This window comes from Seriola lalandi, unplaced genomic scaffold (assembly GCF_002814215.2).
Source record: "Seriola lalandi dorsalis isolate HSWRI2012SDOR001 ecotype SW California unplaced genomic scaffold, Sedor1 jcf7180002054695, whole genome shotgun sequence".
In the NCBI taxonomy this organism is placed as follows: domain Eukaryota; kingdom Metazoa; phylum Chordata; class Actinopteri; order Carangiformes; family Carangidae; genus Seriola; species Seriola lalandi.
This window is the reverse complement of record NW_019525248.1, coordinates 333556-350450: the sequence shown is the minus strand read 5'-3', so window position 1 is coordinate 350450 and position 16895 is coordinate 333556. Positions and strand designations below refer to the sequence as shown.

General features: G+C 39.5%; 4 protein-coding genes across 4 annotated transcripts; 3 read left to right on the top strand and 1 right to left on the bottom strand.

Annotated features, from left to right (window-relative positions):
• Positions 1-36: 36 nt before the first annotated feature.
• Positions 37-3286, bottom strand: surf1 (SURF1 cytochrome c oxidase assembly factor). Its single transcript, XM_023423981.2, has 9 exons — positions 3113-3286; positions 2918-2984; positions 2107-2234; positions 1918-2000; positions 1141-1332; positions 955-1027; positions 600-762; positions 389-470; positions 37-283 (listed from the first exon to the last, which is right to left on the bottom strand). The coding sequence occupies exons 1-9, from the start codon at positions 3173-3175 to the stop codon at positions 217-219; spliced, it is 918 nt and encodes a 305-aa protein (XP_023279749.1). The 5' UTR covers positions 3176-3286; the 3' UTR covers positions 37-216.
• Positions 3287-3764: 478 nt separating this feature from the next.
• Positions 3765-6437, top strand: surf6 (surfeit 6). The gene is made up of 4 exons (XM_023423979.2): positions 3765-3995; positions 4491-4703; positions 4821-4903; positions 5556-6437. Exons 1-4 carry the CDS (start codon positions 3905-3907, stop codon positions 6249-6251), a joined length of 1083 nt encoding a protein of 360 aa, XP_023279747.1. The 5' UTR covers positions 3765-3904; the 3' UTR covers positions 6252-6437.
• An 834-nt stretch (positions 6438-7271) lies between these two features.
• Positions 7272-11658, top strand: kyat1 (kynurenine aminotransferase 1). The gene is made up of 13 exons (XM_023424013.2): positions 7272-7570; positions 7654-7712; positions 8266-8413; positions 8576-8725; positions 9021-9107; positions 9237-9359; positions 9577-9697; positions 9800-9876; positions 9960-10049; positions 10455-10641; positions 10761-10837; positions 11001-11087; positions 11193-11658. The coding sequence occupies exons 1-13, from the start codon at positions 7499-7501 to the stop codon at positions 11250-11252; spliced, it is 1338 nt and encodes a 445-aa protein (XP_023279781.1). The 5' UTR covers positions 7272-7498; the 3' UTR covers positions 11253-11658.
• A 722-nt stretch (positions 11659-12380) lies between these two features.
• LOC111668051 (kynurenine--oxoglutarate transaminase 1-like) lies at positions 12381-16884 on the top strand. Its single transcript, XM_087178696.1, is given in 12 exon segments — positions 12381-12472; positions 12920-13067; positions 13270-13419; positions 13710-13796; positions 13918-14040; positions 14265-14537; positions 14634-14723; positions 15091-15111; positions 15114-15279; positions 15988-16064; positions 16237-16323; positions 16418-16884. Coding segments are annotated over 12 exon segments (1356 nt in total). The 5' UTR covers positions 12381-12398; the 3' UTR covers positions 16478-16884.
• The last annotated feature ends 11 nt before the right edge of the window (positions 16885-16895 follow it).

The window sequence follows — 16895 nt, the reverse complement described above, 5'->3', positions numbered from 1 at the left end:
TAGTTAGCAACATGTATAAAAACAAGAATGCAAAAGTTAAATTAATATTAATTTATTCTTGCATACATGATTCAAGAGAATAATCCACAACTATTTACATATTTGTTAGTGAATGTATGCAGCGAGCTGGAGCTGATTAAGTACAAATTACATCACAGGCCTGCAATGCAACACTTCACACAGTATCCATGTGTAATTTCACTGCATTTAATCATGTCACACTTTAATCCTCTTGATGAACTTGGCATACCACATGTAGGAAGTTGCTGCACACAGGCCATACCTTTTAAAAAGAAAAAATCAATTTAGTAATGGACATTTACAGAGTTATTTACAGTATATAACAGCAGACAAGTGTAGTTAATGCAAAGGTAAAGCATCCACCCACCATGTAACTATGTACTGCATGTGCTCATTCCTCAGTGTGACTCTGGTTTGTCCACCTATTGGTCCACCAGGGATGGTGCTCCCTGCAGGCGACACATTTATTTAATTTATACAAGGTAGGGTAAATATTGAATATTTAACCTGAAACCGACTACTGTATGATGTAGTTGAATCAAAGAGCATCATGGGCTTTGTTGTTAATGAGACCTTACCGAAGTCGGCATCAATGAAGACGGGCTCAGCTCCAGTCACACTTGACATGGCCTCCAGGTCTCGATAATGCCAGCGGTTTCTCTCCACGTCATTGTTTGGAACAAAGGGTTTTCGAATCTCTGTCAGCCTGACGACCCCGACCAGTTCCACCTCACCTTCCACCTGCACAGACGCATCATTACACTGTGTTAAATACATGTAGACAGTCTACAAAGAAACAGACATTACTAAGTCGCAGCACCACTAATACACTGACACTACACTCATCATATGAGCAGTGTCAATCAGTTAGAATTAAGAATAAAATGTGTTTGCAGTTATGTCCAAAAAAACCACATCATCTGAAATACAAACCTGTCCTTTCATCCTGGTCTCTGGTCTTATCTTCTGCCTTGGGACGTATCCTCTGTTCACCAGGATTGTGATGCTGCCGGTGAACGTAGCCGAGATCAGTCACAGTTGAATATAGCGTTAAGATCTCTATGCAGTTACTATTACAATTACAGGATTAACCCAGTGATGTTTTATCTTGCTTGTTACCCGAGGTCAGTACAGTGGAAAGGGGTGATGACATTAGCGCCGGTCTCTCCACTTGAAGACAGCTGTCCTGCCTCTCTGGCCTCTTTCTCTGGGTCCACTGGGGAGCGGGGCAGAATATACAGCTCCTGGGAGTGGTCGTACTGTCCTCGCACCCTCACCCTCCTGTACTCGAGGTTATTCAGCTCTTGAGGACTAGGATCAAGGGAGATAAATGACAATTTTTCTGCACATTGAAAACCACATTGAGTATATTGCTCCAGGTTGCTCTAATATTTTCTCATATAAAACTCAAATTTTGACCTTAGTAGGTCAATCCATAATAAAACCAAATTACTGAATACTTTATATTTAGCAATAGCACTTGATTTCTTATAAAAACAACTTGCATGTTTCTTGTAAAGTGCATCATCTGCTTCAGTCTCTGATAAAGCAGGAGATGCTATAGCTGCATATAGTGAACTGCTGTGAACAGTCAGTGTCAGTATGAACTGCTGTTTGATCCAGAGTGTGTGTGAGGAGAATGTTACATGTGTCTGTTGGGGCTTCAACTAATGATTGTTATCATTATTGATTAATCTGCCAACTATTTTCCCCTTTTAATCTACAAATCGTTTGGTGTATAAAACATCCAAAAACAGAGAAAATATTTTCCATCAAATATCCTAGAGCACAAGAACCAGAGAATAATACTCAAAAGATTAGTAGATTGTTGATTCATTTTTTTTCAGTGGATTGATACATTGATCGTTGCAGCTCTGGGGTCTACTGTGTACTTACTCAAGAGGAAGAGGAATGGGTTCTGCATTAGTGAGTTTTGTCAGATCGTCTATCAGCTGCATTTTCCACTGACGCCGTTTCACCTTCACAGAAACAGAAGTATATGAGTCCATTGAAGAACAATAAAAAACCAAACATACACGAGCATTATCAAAAACAAAGTGATGGCCCAAAGTAAATAAGATGTACCTGCCATGTACCAAGGCCAAAGGTGGTGGCAGGGATGAGCAGCAGGAACCATTTGAGGAAAGAGTCTTCTCCCTTCTCTGCTCCCACTGCTGTAGAGCTGGACTTTCGCCCAAAGTTGACAAACCTGCCTGGAAATTCACAATACACAGTTACACACATGACAAAGTTTACACTTAATAATGAGGTATTGTTCATTTTGTAGAGCTCAGTCTGAAACACTGCTTCATTTATTTTAAATATGTTCTCAAATAGGAAAATCTTTACAAGATCTTCATTTATTTTTGTTAATATACTCTCAGTGGCCACTTTATCAAGTTCACCTTTACAATCTATTGCATTTCAAACCAACAGCTTCCACCTTTACAAAGTCTATAATGTTCACTTTCAGTTGACATTGTCAGAAATGTGTAAATTCAATGAATAGTTAAAGAGGATGCTGTGTTGTTACCAATGTTTTGTCCTCCCTATTTACATACAATGCATTCAAAAAGTATTCAGCCCCCTTTATTTTTTCACATGTTGTTATGTTACCACCTTATGCTTTAAACTCATGTCCCCTCATCAATCTACACTCAATAGCCTATAATGACAAAGTGGAAACAGAATTTTATTAAGTTTTGCAAATTTATTAAAAATTAAAAAACTGAACTATCACATTGATTTTCAAAACTTAATGTGTATGTAGGCTAACATCCCTTCAAATGGTCCAAGCATTTTTGTATCTGTTCTCAGAAACAAGTGCAAATAAGCTGGTGTCCAGTGTTGTCATTGTGTTGAGCATAATTTCCAATAAGCATAGCCTCATATTTACCGTCTGCACGTCTGAAGAGAGGCACTCTGGACAGAAGGAAAGTCCTCTTGATGTAAACGAAATTAGTCTGCAATTAAAAACAAAATAAACTGAAGTCAAAACCTGCAGTTCGTGCGAAGCGATGACAAAGACTTACACAACTCTTTCTTTGGGACGCGAAGACACAGATCTGAAAAGTTACACCATGGGACTTGCCTGTTTTTTCAGTGTTGACAGAACCCTGCTGGAATAAGCCAGCACTATTTTCAGAGAGGCCATGCTGTATCAAAACATTAATGAAACAGCCGGTAAAAGTGTATGAGACAACTGACTACAGACCAGCTACGATGGTTAAATCCATGAAGAGCTAACAGCCGGATCTTCTTGTGCGTTTCCTCGTGCATTTACGGTACAAGTGCTGGGATCAGCCAAAATGGATGTATACAGACTGAGTGAATAAAGTATCCCTACCCCATGAATCCGTTATTATTTATTTAAACATTATAATGATATACGTAAATAGTCTTACATGGTTTCCTTGCAATGGCTCCTGAATGACAAACAGTTTGCTTTTAAATATGTTTTAAGGAAATTTAATGTAAATTAAGTGCTGACTTCCTTTTGGAAAATTTTCTTTCTTCAGAAGCTGCACTTTCTGGTTCATAATAATATTCACATTAATAACCGTTTGACTGAGTGTACAAACTTTTTTTTCATTCAGTCGGTTCACATCAATTTTGGTCGCTTCCAGCACCCGTACCGTAAGTGCACGAGGAGACGTGCAAGATGTATTTGCCATCCTAAATTGCCAGTTGAGTAACTGACATGTTTCCGCTCAGAGGGGGACTGTTTCTGGTGTTACTACTTCCGGTTCGTTGACGCTCCGCCCCGCTGTTTTTGACCCACGTGTGTATAGAAATGTGTTGATATTTTTTGAACAGCAAAACTCCTGTCTTCACGTGTGTGTTTTAACTGGATTAAATCCGACAGCTCGGTTCATTTGTTGACATGGATCTCGCCTCCAAGGACTCGTACATTCAGAAACTCGCAAGTAAAGTGTTTTCTCAACGGGACCAGGAGCCAAAGAAGAGACCGTTTGGTAAGGTTGATTTACACCCTATTATCACAATAAGTCTTTTCTGTGCTGCAAATGAGAAAATAGTGTGTACATCATGTGTTTGTTGATGTAGAAAAGCTTCTAAAACTGTCATCAAATCACTTGCTGTTACTGCAGCTGATCAAATGAGGCGCTACACTGTAAAAGTAAAAACAGTTTCCTGATACATCGTGTTTTTTCAAGACACAAATATTAGAAATAGGGCTGATGAATTAACAACTTCTTCAGAAAAGTAGTCGGCAACCTTTTTGATTTATCACAGTCAATCATTTAATTTTCTGCCTCTTACATGTAATAACTTCAAGCTTTTATGTGTTTAATATCATAAATGGATATCATTGGGGTATTGACGGGTGTGACAAAAGACATTTTAGGACATTGCCTTGAGCTCTAGGAAATTGTGACAGACATTTTTAATTAATCAGATGTTATCATTTAAAACATTTATCTTTCCATGTTTGTTTTTTCTGTGTGTAGCCCACTTCAAGGGGAAAGGTGACACCGGTCCCCCAAAGAAGAAGAAAAAGTGTAAAAAGAAACATTTCAAAGAAAGGGCCACCAATGAGAAGACACCTAAAGCCCAACAGAAGCCTTCACTCTCTCCAGCAGCACAGAAAAACCCAGTCACAGCAAAACCAAAAGGCTCCAAAGCTGAGAGCATAAATGGATCTGCAACGCCGACACCGAAAGGTGCAGAAACTCAGCAATTTGCATCAAAGTTCATTAAAGCTCTAATCTGTGTGTGTTGTAACTTTATATTTACATTTCCTACAGTCACATTTTATTCTCTCTCTTTTTTTTTTAAAGGAGTTAATGCACAGTCCAACTTCTCAACAGTAGATATTCTACGCAAGAGGCTTCATGAAAAAATCGAAGAGTCCAGAGGGCAGGTATGCACATTTTAAAAGCTCTGACTGAGAGACACATGGAGGTTGAATTATACTCTCCATTAGCAACACAACATTATGTCAATTGCACTGATGCGGTAAACTCCGCCCACTGTCTCCTCCATTGGAACCGTGTTCTTAAAACCAGCAGAACAATCAATATTTGCTGAAAGGTGCCATTTGAATGTTGGAAAATGTTTACCTCTAAAACTGTGCTCTTTTTCTGATGCTGAGAAGAAACAAGTACAATCACACGCAACATCAAACACAGTAAAGGAAATGTTTAATGCATAATATGCAGCATAGTAATGATGTTTTTATCATATTGTCAGTTCGAAGCTAAGGCCATAAGTTATTCTTTTGCTTGCTCCAGAAATATAACTGTTCTTGTGCAGTTACAGGCCTCAGCTGCAAAGGTTTGACTTGGTTGGTAAAGCAGATATTTGATACACCTGAGACACTAATAAGAAGATGTCGGGATTTTGGCCAGAATTCATTAATTGATTATGTGCATGTTCACGTCTCCATCCAGTCAGGTTTAGAGTTGGTGCAATTTTTTTTTAATATGACTGACTTCTGACTGAATTATAAAACAGAAAAATACATGATTTATTGTTTGTTAGACACTAATCAGATTGTGCACGTCTTTTATCAGGGAGCCCCAAAGGATACATTATCAGAAGCCGTCCAGGCCAAGCGAGCAAAACGAAAGCTGGAACGCGAACGCAAGAAGAGGAAGAGGAAAGAGTTTCGGATGAAGCAGCTAGAAGAAAAAAGTGGTGAGGAGCAGATGCCGGAGATAAAACAGGAAGAGCAGGAACAGCCTGCCCCTGCTGAAAACAAAAGAAATAAAACGGCTATTATCTTCAACAAGGTGGAGATGGTAGATGAGTGTTATTTAAATGAAATGCAGAAAAAGAAGAGCAAGAAACAGGGCATCAAGGGCCAGTTAACACCGCTGACGGGGAAGAACTACAAGCAGCTGCTCACCCGCGTGGAGGCTCGCAAAGCAAAGCTGGAAGAGCTGAGGGAGAAAGACGAGGGGAAGGCCCGTGAGATGGAGGAGAAGATGAAATGGACCAACCTGCTTTATAAAGCAGAGGGCATCAAAATCAAGGACGACGAGGACATGCTGCGTGCCTCGCTGAAGAAGAAGGAGAAGGGCCGCGCTCAGAGGAAGAAGAACTGGGACCAGCGTAGCGAGAACATCTTAGAGAAGATGCAGCACCGGCAAGACAAGAGGCGGAAGAACATCCAGAGACGCAAACAAGTCAAAACAGAGAAGAAGAAGGACAGGGCGCGGAAGAAAGGCAGAGTGCTGCCTGAGGACTTGAAAAAAGCTACAGTGTAGGAGTCTGTGGTGTTTTATCATAAGACATACACAAAGTCTGAAAAAGTAAATCAGTATCTTTTTATGGCAGTATGATTTATTAAAAGATATGAAAGCGCTACAGCTGTTTAACATATTGTACCTTCTTTCTTGTCAAGGTATAATATGTGTTATGATCAATAAAATATTATCCTTTGTTGTGGAGAAGATGAATGAAAGTTTCTGTTGAATTTGTTGGATTTCTGTTTGTCATATCAAACCGAGGTTTGTGTCTTTTGAAGGAATAGTTTGATATTTTGCAGGATACGTTTATTCACATCCCTGTTCTATGAAGTCAACGTACAGCAAGCAACTGGTTAACTTGATTAACTTAGTATAAAGACTGGAAACAGCTAGCCTGGCTCAGTCCAAAGCTAACAAAATCCAGTGTATTCAATTCATTTTCTTATGTAAAAGTACCAATAAGACACCGTAAAAATACTCAACCTTTACAGTTTACCCTACAGTTATAATCATAGTGAAGTAAAAGTACAAAAAGTTACCAGCACAGGGACAAGAGCGTCAGTTTGAAGTGACTTACCATTTATTGTTGGCAAATCAAGACACACGAACCCACTGCAAACAAGCACCAAACAAAGAGGCACAATAAAGACATTTAATAAAACCACAAAAAAGTAAAGATTACTTCAAAGAGTTACAGAATTACCACAAAGACACAAGACAACTACAGAAATTAAACAACTACAAAAAAAAACTGAAAATGGAGATACAAAGACACAAAAAAAATAAGCAAAAAACACAAAAAGAAGAATGGACTAAAAAATGGACGATGAAAACAAATACAGTTCTTTCCGAAGATGAAGAACTGCTCCTTTAAATGACAGCAGTGATTTGATTATTTATTATATAATCACACTAGTTAGTGTGTGAGCTGGTTTTGTGTGCGTGTGTTTGTGTGCGTGTTTGTGTGCGTGTGTGTGTTTGTCCGTGTTTACCAGTGTTGCTGTTTCTAATTTTAATATCTCGCCCCGCCCACCAGGCAGGAAGTAGGAATGAAAACACAAGGAGGTCGGAGGGGAGGCACGGGACCTGACTCATCTCTCACTTTCTCTCGTTAGTTAACATCTTACTGGCCTCAGGAGTGTTGCTCATCAGGACTGAACAACACGTCTGTAAACATTTGTAGTACACCGTCATCTGTCCTGCGGGGATTCTTCTGCGGTGATATAAACCTGTGCGCTCCTGTCCCACGGGATGATCTTCCATTGATGGGAATAATCAGGAACCTGGCCGCTAGTTTGACTGTAATTCGTCAGAGTTCAATCAGAAATCATCACCAGGTGAGTACAGCTTTGAAACACTGAAGAGACACTTTACAACTGCATCATACGGCGAATTTTAAAAAGAGCTGCTTTCATCACAGATAATCATGGCAAGACGACTTCATGCGCGCAGGACAGACGGGGTCGATAAAAACGTTTGGTAAGTGATAATATTACATCATGATTGACACCCAATTTACCCAGGAGTTTGTTTAGGTTATATATATCTGGGATTAAATTGAGTCCAAAAGCTAATGGTTTCCTGGCAGAAGATTAACCACTTCATGTGTTTGCCAAGACTGTTTATTTCCAAGTGAACAGGTTGTGCTTGTTCTCTAGTAATTTATTACCCTTAAGGTCGAGTCCGTCAGCAGTTCTAATGTTGCATTCAAGTGTCCAGTCCTTAATATAACCATCTGATTGGTGGAGCATGGGGGTGGTACAGAGCGCGGGTTAGTAAGCATTTTAAATTATAAAAATATCACTTTTCTTCTTGAAGGCAGCATTAGTCCCACAAACTGCAACAAGAGACAAAAATAGGTCTTTTTAATACCAAGTAATCAGATTATATTTTATCATTCTCTGTTTTGCTTGTTTCCCAGTGATATTTTATACTGCTGTTATTTCTTCTTTTTTTAATTTCCAAAACGTTAAATATATATATATGTGATATTGACAGATACATTTTCTGAGCAGCTGTTTTGCACCAACAGGGTTGAATTCACACAACTGGCAGCAGACTACAAACCAGTGAACCTCGGACAGGGATTTCCTGATTTCTCCCCTCCTCCATTTATTCAGGAGGCTTTTTGTAAAGCTGTGAGTGGTGGACCCACAATGCACCAGTATACCCGAGCTTTTGTAAGTGTAATTGCACACATGGGGAGACTTGTATATGAATGTCAGATAAGCTTATTTTAAGTTCATGTTATAATGATTTCAGTCATTTTTATCAGGTATTAAAGGGAAAAATGGATGCAGAACAACACCTCATGTTTTAATGTTGATTTCACATTTCCTCAGGGCCACCCGCTTCTTGTAAAAAATCTGGCTAAATTCTTCAGTAGGATTGTGGGACATGAGATCGATCCTCTTGACGACATCCTGGTCACAGTTGGAGCTTATCAGGCTCTCTTCTGCACATTTCAGGCTCTGGTTGATGAAGGTGATGAGGTACGGAAAATTAGCACAAGTCAGAATCAAAATGTTCTACAGTCCAACAGCAGTTAGGAAAACGTAAAAGCAGCAAATTCAGAAGATATTTGCATAAAATTGAATAAAGTGTACATGTGGTTTTACTCCATGTTAGAACTCCTCTACATGGTTCTTAGCACAGGTTAAAAAATACTAAGAATTGAAGAAAAATAATGCCATTACACAGTGTGTTTAAAGGTGCTACACGTAGTAAATTTACATGTGGTTAATTTTTCGAAAGAAGAAAATCAAACAACAGACATTTGTCTTTCAGGTCATAATTGTCGAGCCGTTCTTTGACTGTTACCAGCCGATGGTGACGATGGCTGGAGGAAAGGCCGTGTATGTGCCTCTGAGGCCGGTGGGTGGTTTACACATGACAAAAAATATAAAAGAGCTGTGAACCTTCTTTAAGCAATCTCAACTTTGTCTTCAATGATTTTTACATTTACCTTGAAGTATTTTTCTCTTTTTCTTTTGTTAATTATAGAAAGTTGGTGGCACCGTCCTGTCAAGTGGAGACTGGGTTCTCTCTGCTGAGGAGCTGGCCAGTAAAATCACTCCACGCACAAAAGCCATTGTTATCAACACTCCCAACAACCCATTAGGAAAGGTCAGGTATTGACTGTTCGCTCTCAACTTTGGGTAATGCACCCGGTCTGCTGAGAGGAGAGCTTTGTTGTGCTCATATTTGGCACAACAACAGATAGAATCTGTGTGAAGTGAAGTGGAGGCTGTTTTTGTGCAGTCTTGTGCTGTGTGCAAAATGTTCAACAGAGGGATTTTTCTGTGGCCTTGCTCATCAGCGAACATATATATCAATATTACAGGTTTACAAGACGGAAGAGCTGCAAGTGATCGCTGATCTGTGCATCAAACACGACATGCTGTGCATCAGTGACGAGGTGTACGAGTGGCTGACTTACGACGGAGCCAAGCACGTGAAGATAGGTGAGATAGTGTAAATCTAGAGTTCAGCAAAATGCTTAAAATCACAGAGCGAAATTATTAATTATCGCTTGTTTTGTTTTGTTTTTGCTGTGTTGCTGACAGCCAGTCTTCCAGGCATGTGGGAGCGAACCATCACTGTTGGCAGCGCTGGAAAGACCTTTAGTGCTACTGGCTGGAAGGTAATGCACAGATGTTGTGGTCAACAAGGTCATGTGATCTGCTTTACTACACATTGTTCTGATGGCTCGTATTGTCTTGTCAGGTTGGCTGGGCGATCAGCTCCGGACATATCATCAAACACATGAAAACCATCCATCAGAACAGCGTTTACCACTGTGCAACAGCTGCTCAGGTAACATTTCAACATTTTAGACTGTTGTTGCAATAAAAACCTGCACACTGAGCTGAGGATGAGGCAACCATGTGTAATATTTGAATGTGAGAGGTCTCTGTGTCTGAACTCACACTGATCACTGATTGATCCTAACTGAGGTATAATGTTAGTAAAGAGAGGTCTTAATGTCCAATCTGGATTTTAATCTTCTCCCAACATAAACTTGTTTGAATGAATGATCTGCACTTTGAAGCAGACAGTATGAGTGAGGAAATGAAGCGCTGTGTCAAACAGCTTCTTCAGGGGAGGAGGGAGAAAACAGAGAGAAACTCGAGTGTTTGTTGAAGAAAACCTGCCAGCGAGCAAGTTAGTTTCTGCGACACTCAGAGTTTCCACTGAACCATCCCATCCTGTGTGTAACAGGAGGCAGTGGCTCACGGCTTTGAGAGAGAGTACCAGATGTTTGGGAGTCCAGAGAGCTACTTCCAGCAGCTGCCTGCGATGTTGCACCACAAGAGGAAGAAGCTGGCCTCGTGTCTGGAGAGTGTGGGTTTGCAGCCCATCATGCCAGAGGGAGGTTATTTCCTGATCGCAGACATCTCCTCTGTCAGTGAGTGATGAGCATGTGCAACATGTGAACTGGTTGCATCCATCATTGCTTAAAATCATCATGTCAGTTTATTGCTTCTACTCTAAAGAATATTCACCTCAGCTTTCTTGTTTTACCAGAGCTGGATCTGAATGACCCGAGCACTAAGGATGAACCTTATGATTTCAGATTTGTTAAATGGCTAATTAAAGAGAAGGTAAGGATTTACAGCGACTGCGTGATGCGTTTTCTGTTAAAGAAAAGAAAAAGTGATTGGATGAGTGTTTTTGTGCAACATTTAATTTTGCTGTATGATGATGTATTAAGCATATCCTAATTTTTCTGACTCTTTACTATATAATTTGTCTTTTTCTCTGCAGGGTTTAGCAACGATCCCCGTCTCTGCATTCTACAGTCCAGAGCACGGGAAGGAGTTTGACAAATACATCCGGTTCTGTTTCGTCAAGGTAAATTCAACCTAATTCATTGAAATGAAAGTAATCCAGACCTTCTCCCGTCTTACTCTGTTGCTCCTCGTCAGCCTCTCTCACGCACTATTTCTGTGCTCACAGGAGGACTCCACGCTGGACGCAGCAGAGGACATCTTGAGAAAGTGGAGTCCCGGGCAGTAAAGCCGTCCATGATGTGAAGGGCTACTCCTCCATCCAAATTTCACCAAGTTATTCAAGCTGGCCTAGTCTGCTTCCTTAGTTAAATATTCAGCCATATTCAGTGTTTCTGTACTGTAAAGTACACAAACACATCATCCACTTTCTGTCCTAATTCTACAATCGTGAAAACACAAAAAAGAAATCTTTGTTAATGATCCCGTGCAATGATTGTATGCTGAAGATTGTAAAGTAAATTTTTTCCATATTATAACTATAATTTTTTTGTTATTTTAATGGAAAGTTGAAGTGATTTATTTTTAAGATAAATGATGTTCTTCTGCCTGTGTGACACATTTTACCTGCTGAGATATTTGTCCTGAATCAAACTGAGCTAAAAGTTTTAATAAAGAGTCCAAATGTTCTGTTATTCAGTGTAACTCTTATCTGTTTATTGACACTATGTTTTCCTTGTAAGGGAAATGTGTATATTACAGTCGTCTGCATAACAGCAGTTTAAACATGTGGTCAAAGAGTTGTTTCATTTATAGATAGATTAGAGATTAAAATTTGAATTTCTTAGCATTGCAGCAACCTAATCCCACATCACTATACCGAGGAGCAGGTTCAGTAGGAGGGCTTGTAAAGGTGCTTGATTAACCAATATGACTAAATAAAATTTTCACATATCATTTAATAAATTAGTTGACGGCAACCTGAGGTCAGCAGTGCACTGACCGTTTCTACTGGTATTAACTATGCAGAAGTTAATTCATCAAAAGTCTTGCACCAATAATTAATAAAGCTGCAAAGACTGAAAATGATTGTTGCTTTCAATGTCTTTAATTACCTTATGTTTTTTTTTATTATTTTTTTTATATTCTATTAATGAATTTTAGAATTCTTACTGTTTCTTTGTGTGTTGATATTTCAACCTGACATTTTTAAGATCTGATGATTCTACATTTCATTCAATAAAGAATTATTGAGCGGAAAAAAGGTATAAAGGTTCAAAAAGGTTGAAAGGTCATTTGAAGGAAGGTGGAGGCAACTTAGACTGTGGTTGGTCAGAGTTCAGCCAGAAACCACAACAAGGTGAGCACAGCAGCTGGACTGAAGAGAGGCTTCTGTAATATAACAGTAATAGTTGCAGCTTTCACAGTAACTGACATGTGCTTTTCATTTCAGATCATGTCAAGACGACTCGACACGCGCAGAACAGACGATGTGGATAAAAATGTTTGGTAAGTGATAAAAACACAGGTGGACTCTTGACACCTGAGCTGAACAGAGTTTATAGGCAGCTGTAAAGTTCAGTCCTCGTGACAGCAGACGATCCCTGCAGTGGAATATGAAGTATTCAGTGTTTTTACTCATTTTTAATTCAGAAAGAATAAAGATGCATCTCCCTGAGGAGCCTGGTCTTAGAATACATCCATGGAGAAAGCCTTTTAGGCGTTTGTACCTGTTAAACTTGAGTTTTTCACACCCTGAGTTGAGCCTGTCAGGAAGCGGTGCACTTTTTCTCATGTTGTAGTCATTGCTCGGAGGCATGATATTTGCTCAGTTTTTGGTGCTTTTTGTTGATTAGAATATTTATTCTTGTACTTCTTGTACCCCACTGTTAAATTTTCACAGGTGATTGTGATAATGACAGATACATTTTCTGAGCAGCTGTTTTGCACCACCAGGGTTGAATTCACACAACTGGCAGCAGACTACAAAGCTGTGAACCTCGGACAGGGATTTCCTGACTTCTCCCCTCCTCCGTTTATCCGGGAGGCTTTTTGTAAAGCTGTGGCCGGAGGACCCGCAATGCACCAGTATACCCGGGCTTTTGTAAGTGTAGTTAGACAGGAGGTTTTTATCTTTATCAGTTTTATCTTGATGTGAATGTCAGGGAGACACAATCCTGCTATTCTCTTGGGAAATTACCATATCCAATGGTTCATATTAAGTTCGATATCAGTCAGTAAGTTTTAATGAGCAAATGGATGAAATGCCAGTCAAGACATTTCTTAATGTTATTTATTTTCCTCAGGGCCACCCCCCACTTGTAAAAAGTCTGGCTAAATTCTTCAGTAGGATTGTGGGACATGAGATCGATCCTCTTGAAGACGTCCTGGTCACAGTGGGAGCTTATCAGGCTCTCTTCTGTGCATTTCAGGCTCTGGTTTATGAAGGTGATGAGGTACGGGAAATTAACACAAGTTAATGATTTATGAACATGACATATGAACTTTCCACATTGTAATGTTGTATATAATAATTGTTTCATATTTATTAGCAGAACAGGGATGAGACATGTTTATATTTCATATATTTATCTGAAATTTGGTTTACTCTTTGAAGGCAAAGGCAAAATCTTTTAGCCTAAATTATTCCAAGATTTAATTTCTTAATGACGCAATTTACGCACAGACATGCCAAAGTAAAGGCAAAAAAGTGAAGAAAATCAAACAACAGACATTTGTCTCTCAGGTCATAATTGTCGAGCCGTTCTTTGACTGTTACCAGCCGATGGTGAAGATGGCTGGAGGAAAGGCGGTGTATGTGCCTCTGAGGCCGGTGGGTGTTTACACAAGAGCTGTAAAGAATCTTTTGACAGCCTCTGTCACCTTTTGTCTTTGTTAAACTTCATGCATCAAACTCGAGGGATTTTTTTTCTCTTTTCTTTTGTTAATTATAGAAAGTTGGTGGCACCGTCCTGTCAAGTGGAGACTGGGTTCTCTCTGCTGAGGAGCTGGCCAGTAAAATCACCCCACACACAAAAGCCATTGTTATCAACACTCCCAACAACCCATTAGGAAAGGTCAGCACTTGGCATTTTATTTAGTTTAAAATAAGCAGGTTGGTAACCTGTCCCCTTGCTAAAAGGGAAGGTTTGGTGAGCTCAGAGATTTTGCTGAATTGTTCAGGAAATCAGTGTGAAAACTGAATTAATTTGTAAAACCACTTGTCAAACTGTAAACTTAGATTGTAGTTGTTTTACTGGATATTTTACATAAACATGTCGCACATCCACTTCTATCGCAGGTTTACAAGACTGAAGAGCTGCAAGTGATCGCTGATCTGTGCATCAAACACGACATGCTGTGCATCAGTGACGAGGTGTATGAGTGGCTGACTTACGACGGAGCCAAACATGTGAAGATAGGTGAGATACAGCCAGAATTAAGCAGAATCGTAGCGCGGTTATATTTCACAGCGTTGTGCTTGGTCTCATTGACAGTCAGCCTTCCAGGCATGTGGGAGCGCACAGTCACTGTCGGCAGCGCTGGAAAGACCTTCAGTGCTACTGGCTGGAAGGTAAACAGATCTTCTGAGAAACAAAGACACATCATTTGGTTCACTACGACCTGTTACAGTGACATTTTATTGTTAATGAAATTTTGTTTTCCTCAGGTTGGTTGGGCTATTAGCTCTGGCAAAATCATGAAACATATTAAAGCCATGCATCAGAGCTCTGTGTTTGATTGTGCAACTGCTGCTCAGGTAAACATATGGACGTATTAAACTATCTTAAGTAAAGTTTTTCTGTGATTTCTAGGAAAGAAATCAAGTGTTTTTAATTCAGAGTTGTAATAGACCAGTTGGTCCAGTATCACAAAAGCTCACTAAAACATGGAATCTGGGGTTTGAATGTTTTATTCAGTGTAAGCATTATATTGTTTTTGTGAAGTTAATGTACCATGGCAAACTATGGAAATGGACAGAGGATATTTAGGACGGTTTTTTCTTTGTCTCTGTGAGATTCAGAAGATGCATATCATGATTTTCATATCTGTTTCTGCAAAAAAGATACTGCTTCAGTCCTGTGTGTCCCATTTCGGCCTTCTCATCCTTCCCCTGTGCGTAACAGGAGGCAGTGGCTCACGGCTTTGAGAGAGAGAGTACCAGATGTTTGGGAGTCCAGAGAGCTACTTCCAGCAGCTGCCTGCGATGCTGCACCACAAGAGGAAGAAGCTGGCCTCGTGTCTGGAGAGTGTGGGTTTGCAGCCCATCATGCCGGAGGGAGGTTATTTCCTGATCGCAGACATCTCCTCTGTCGGTGAGCGTCACGTATTGTTCTGTGTCCAGTGGTGTGATGTTGGCATACAGGTGTTGAAGTTCTGTTAGTTTGTGATCTCTGACTGTGTGTTTACACTGGGATCTGTGGTTGTTGGTTCCATGATAAACTGAATTACATCAACTAAAAACTTTACATTTGACTTCAGTTTTTTCCTGAAAGACTTTAAGAAAAGAAAAACTGATTACATCTATTATTGTTTTCAAACATTTTCTGTGTATTGTTTGATAAATCCTGCCAAAATAATTTTTTCCTGCTCCGCATGTGACCTTTTTAAATGAACTCAACACAACAGGCAACAGTATGATTAAAAAAATTCATTCAATCTTGTTTGTAGCTGCATACAATTACACATCAGAGCCATTGACAAATTATGAGACAATGTGCCCCTGGCCACAGACATGTAAAAGACCCCCCATCCCCCACAGAGCAAGATCCACAGATCGAAAGACACTCTATATGTGGTCATTTTGCATCTGTTTGTGCCTGTTTTGCATCTATACTTAACTGTTTTGCATCTCTTTGTAGTCGATTCACATCTATTTATGGTTGTTTTGTGTCTGTATTTACTTGTTTTGTGTCTCTTTGTGGTCATTGTCCATCTCTGTGGTTATTTGGCATCTAATTTGACTCATTTTTTGTCTTTGTGTCTAGACACTACTGACTAACTTTAACTTTCTTTTTTAACAGAGATTGGCCTCAGTGACCAGAGCAGTAATGATGAACCCTATGACTTCAGATTTGTTAAATGGCTAATTAAAGAGAAGGTAGTAACTGAAAATGTAGTGAAAATTTTATAGAATTTGATGAAAGATGATAACATGAAACCAATATTATAAGAGTTGCATGATTTATGTTGTATGCTGATATATTTAGAATGGCCTGTTTTTATTTATTGTCATTAACTTCTTTCTATGTAATTTGGCTTTTGTTCTGCAGGGGTTAGCAACGATCCCCGTCTCTGCATTCTACAGTCCAGAGCACAGAAAGGACTTTGACAAGTACATCCGGTTCTGTTTCGTCAAGGTAAACAAAGTTACATTACATCATAACTAATTGACCTAATCTACCTTGTGTTGCTTTTTGTCAGTTCTTCTCACTCACTGATTTTGTCTAAAAGGAGGACTCCACCCTGGATGCAGCAGAGGACATCTTGAGAAAATGGAGCCCCAGAAAGTAAACTAGCCAAAGATGTTGAGCACATAGTCATGCATTTTCTGTCCAATAAGATTTCAACAGCCTAGTTAAACTCATTTTGGATATCTGGGTTAAATTGAGTCATATTCAGTTTATATGTGTGTGTGTGTGTGTGTGTGTGTTTGTGTGTGTGTGTGTGTGTGTGTGTGGTCCCCACATATAAGTACCCCATCACAGGCTCGCCTTTCAGTTTTTCCACAAACTATAATTGTGGAAACGCTCAGGGTTTTGAAAAACAGACAAAATAAACAAAATAAATGTTTCTGTGCAATGATTTCAAGCAGCAGCAAAGTGTACATAAAATATTTTTCAATATTCTGTTTCTTAGTAATTGTAGATGTTTTTGTCATGTATCTAGGTAAAAGTTAAATAAAGATTTTTATAAATCCACACCTTCAGTT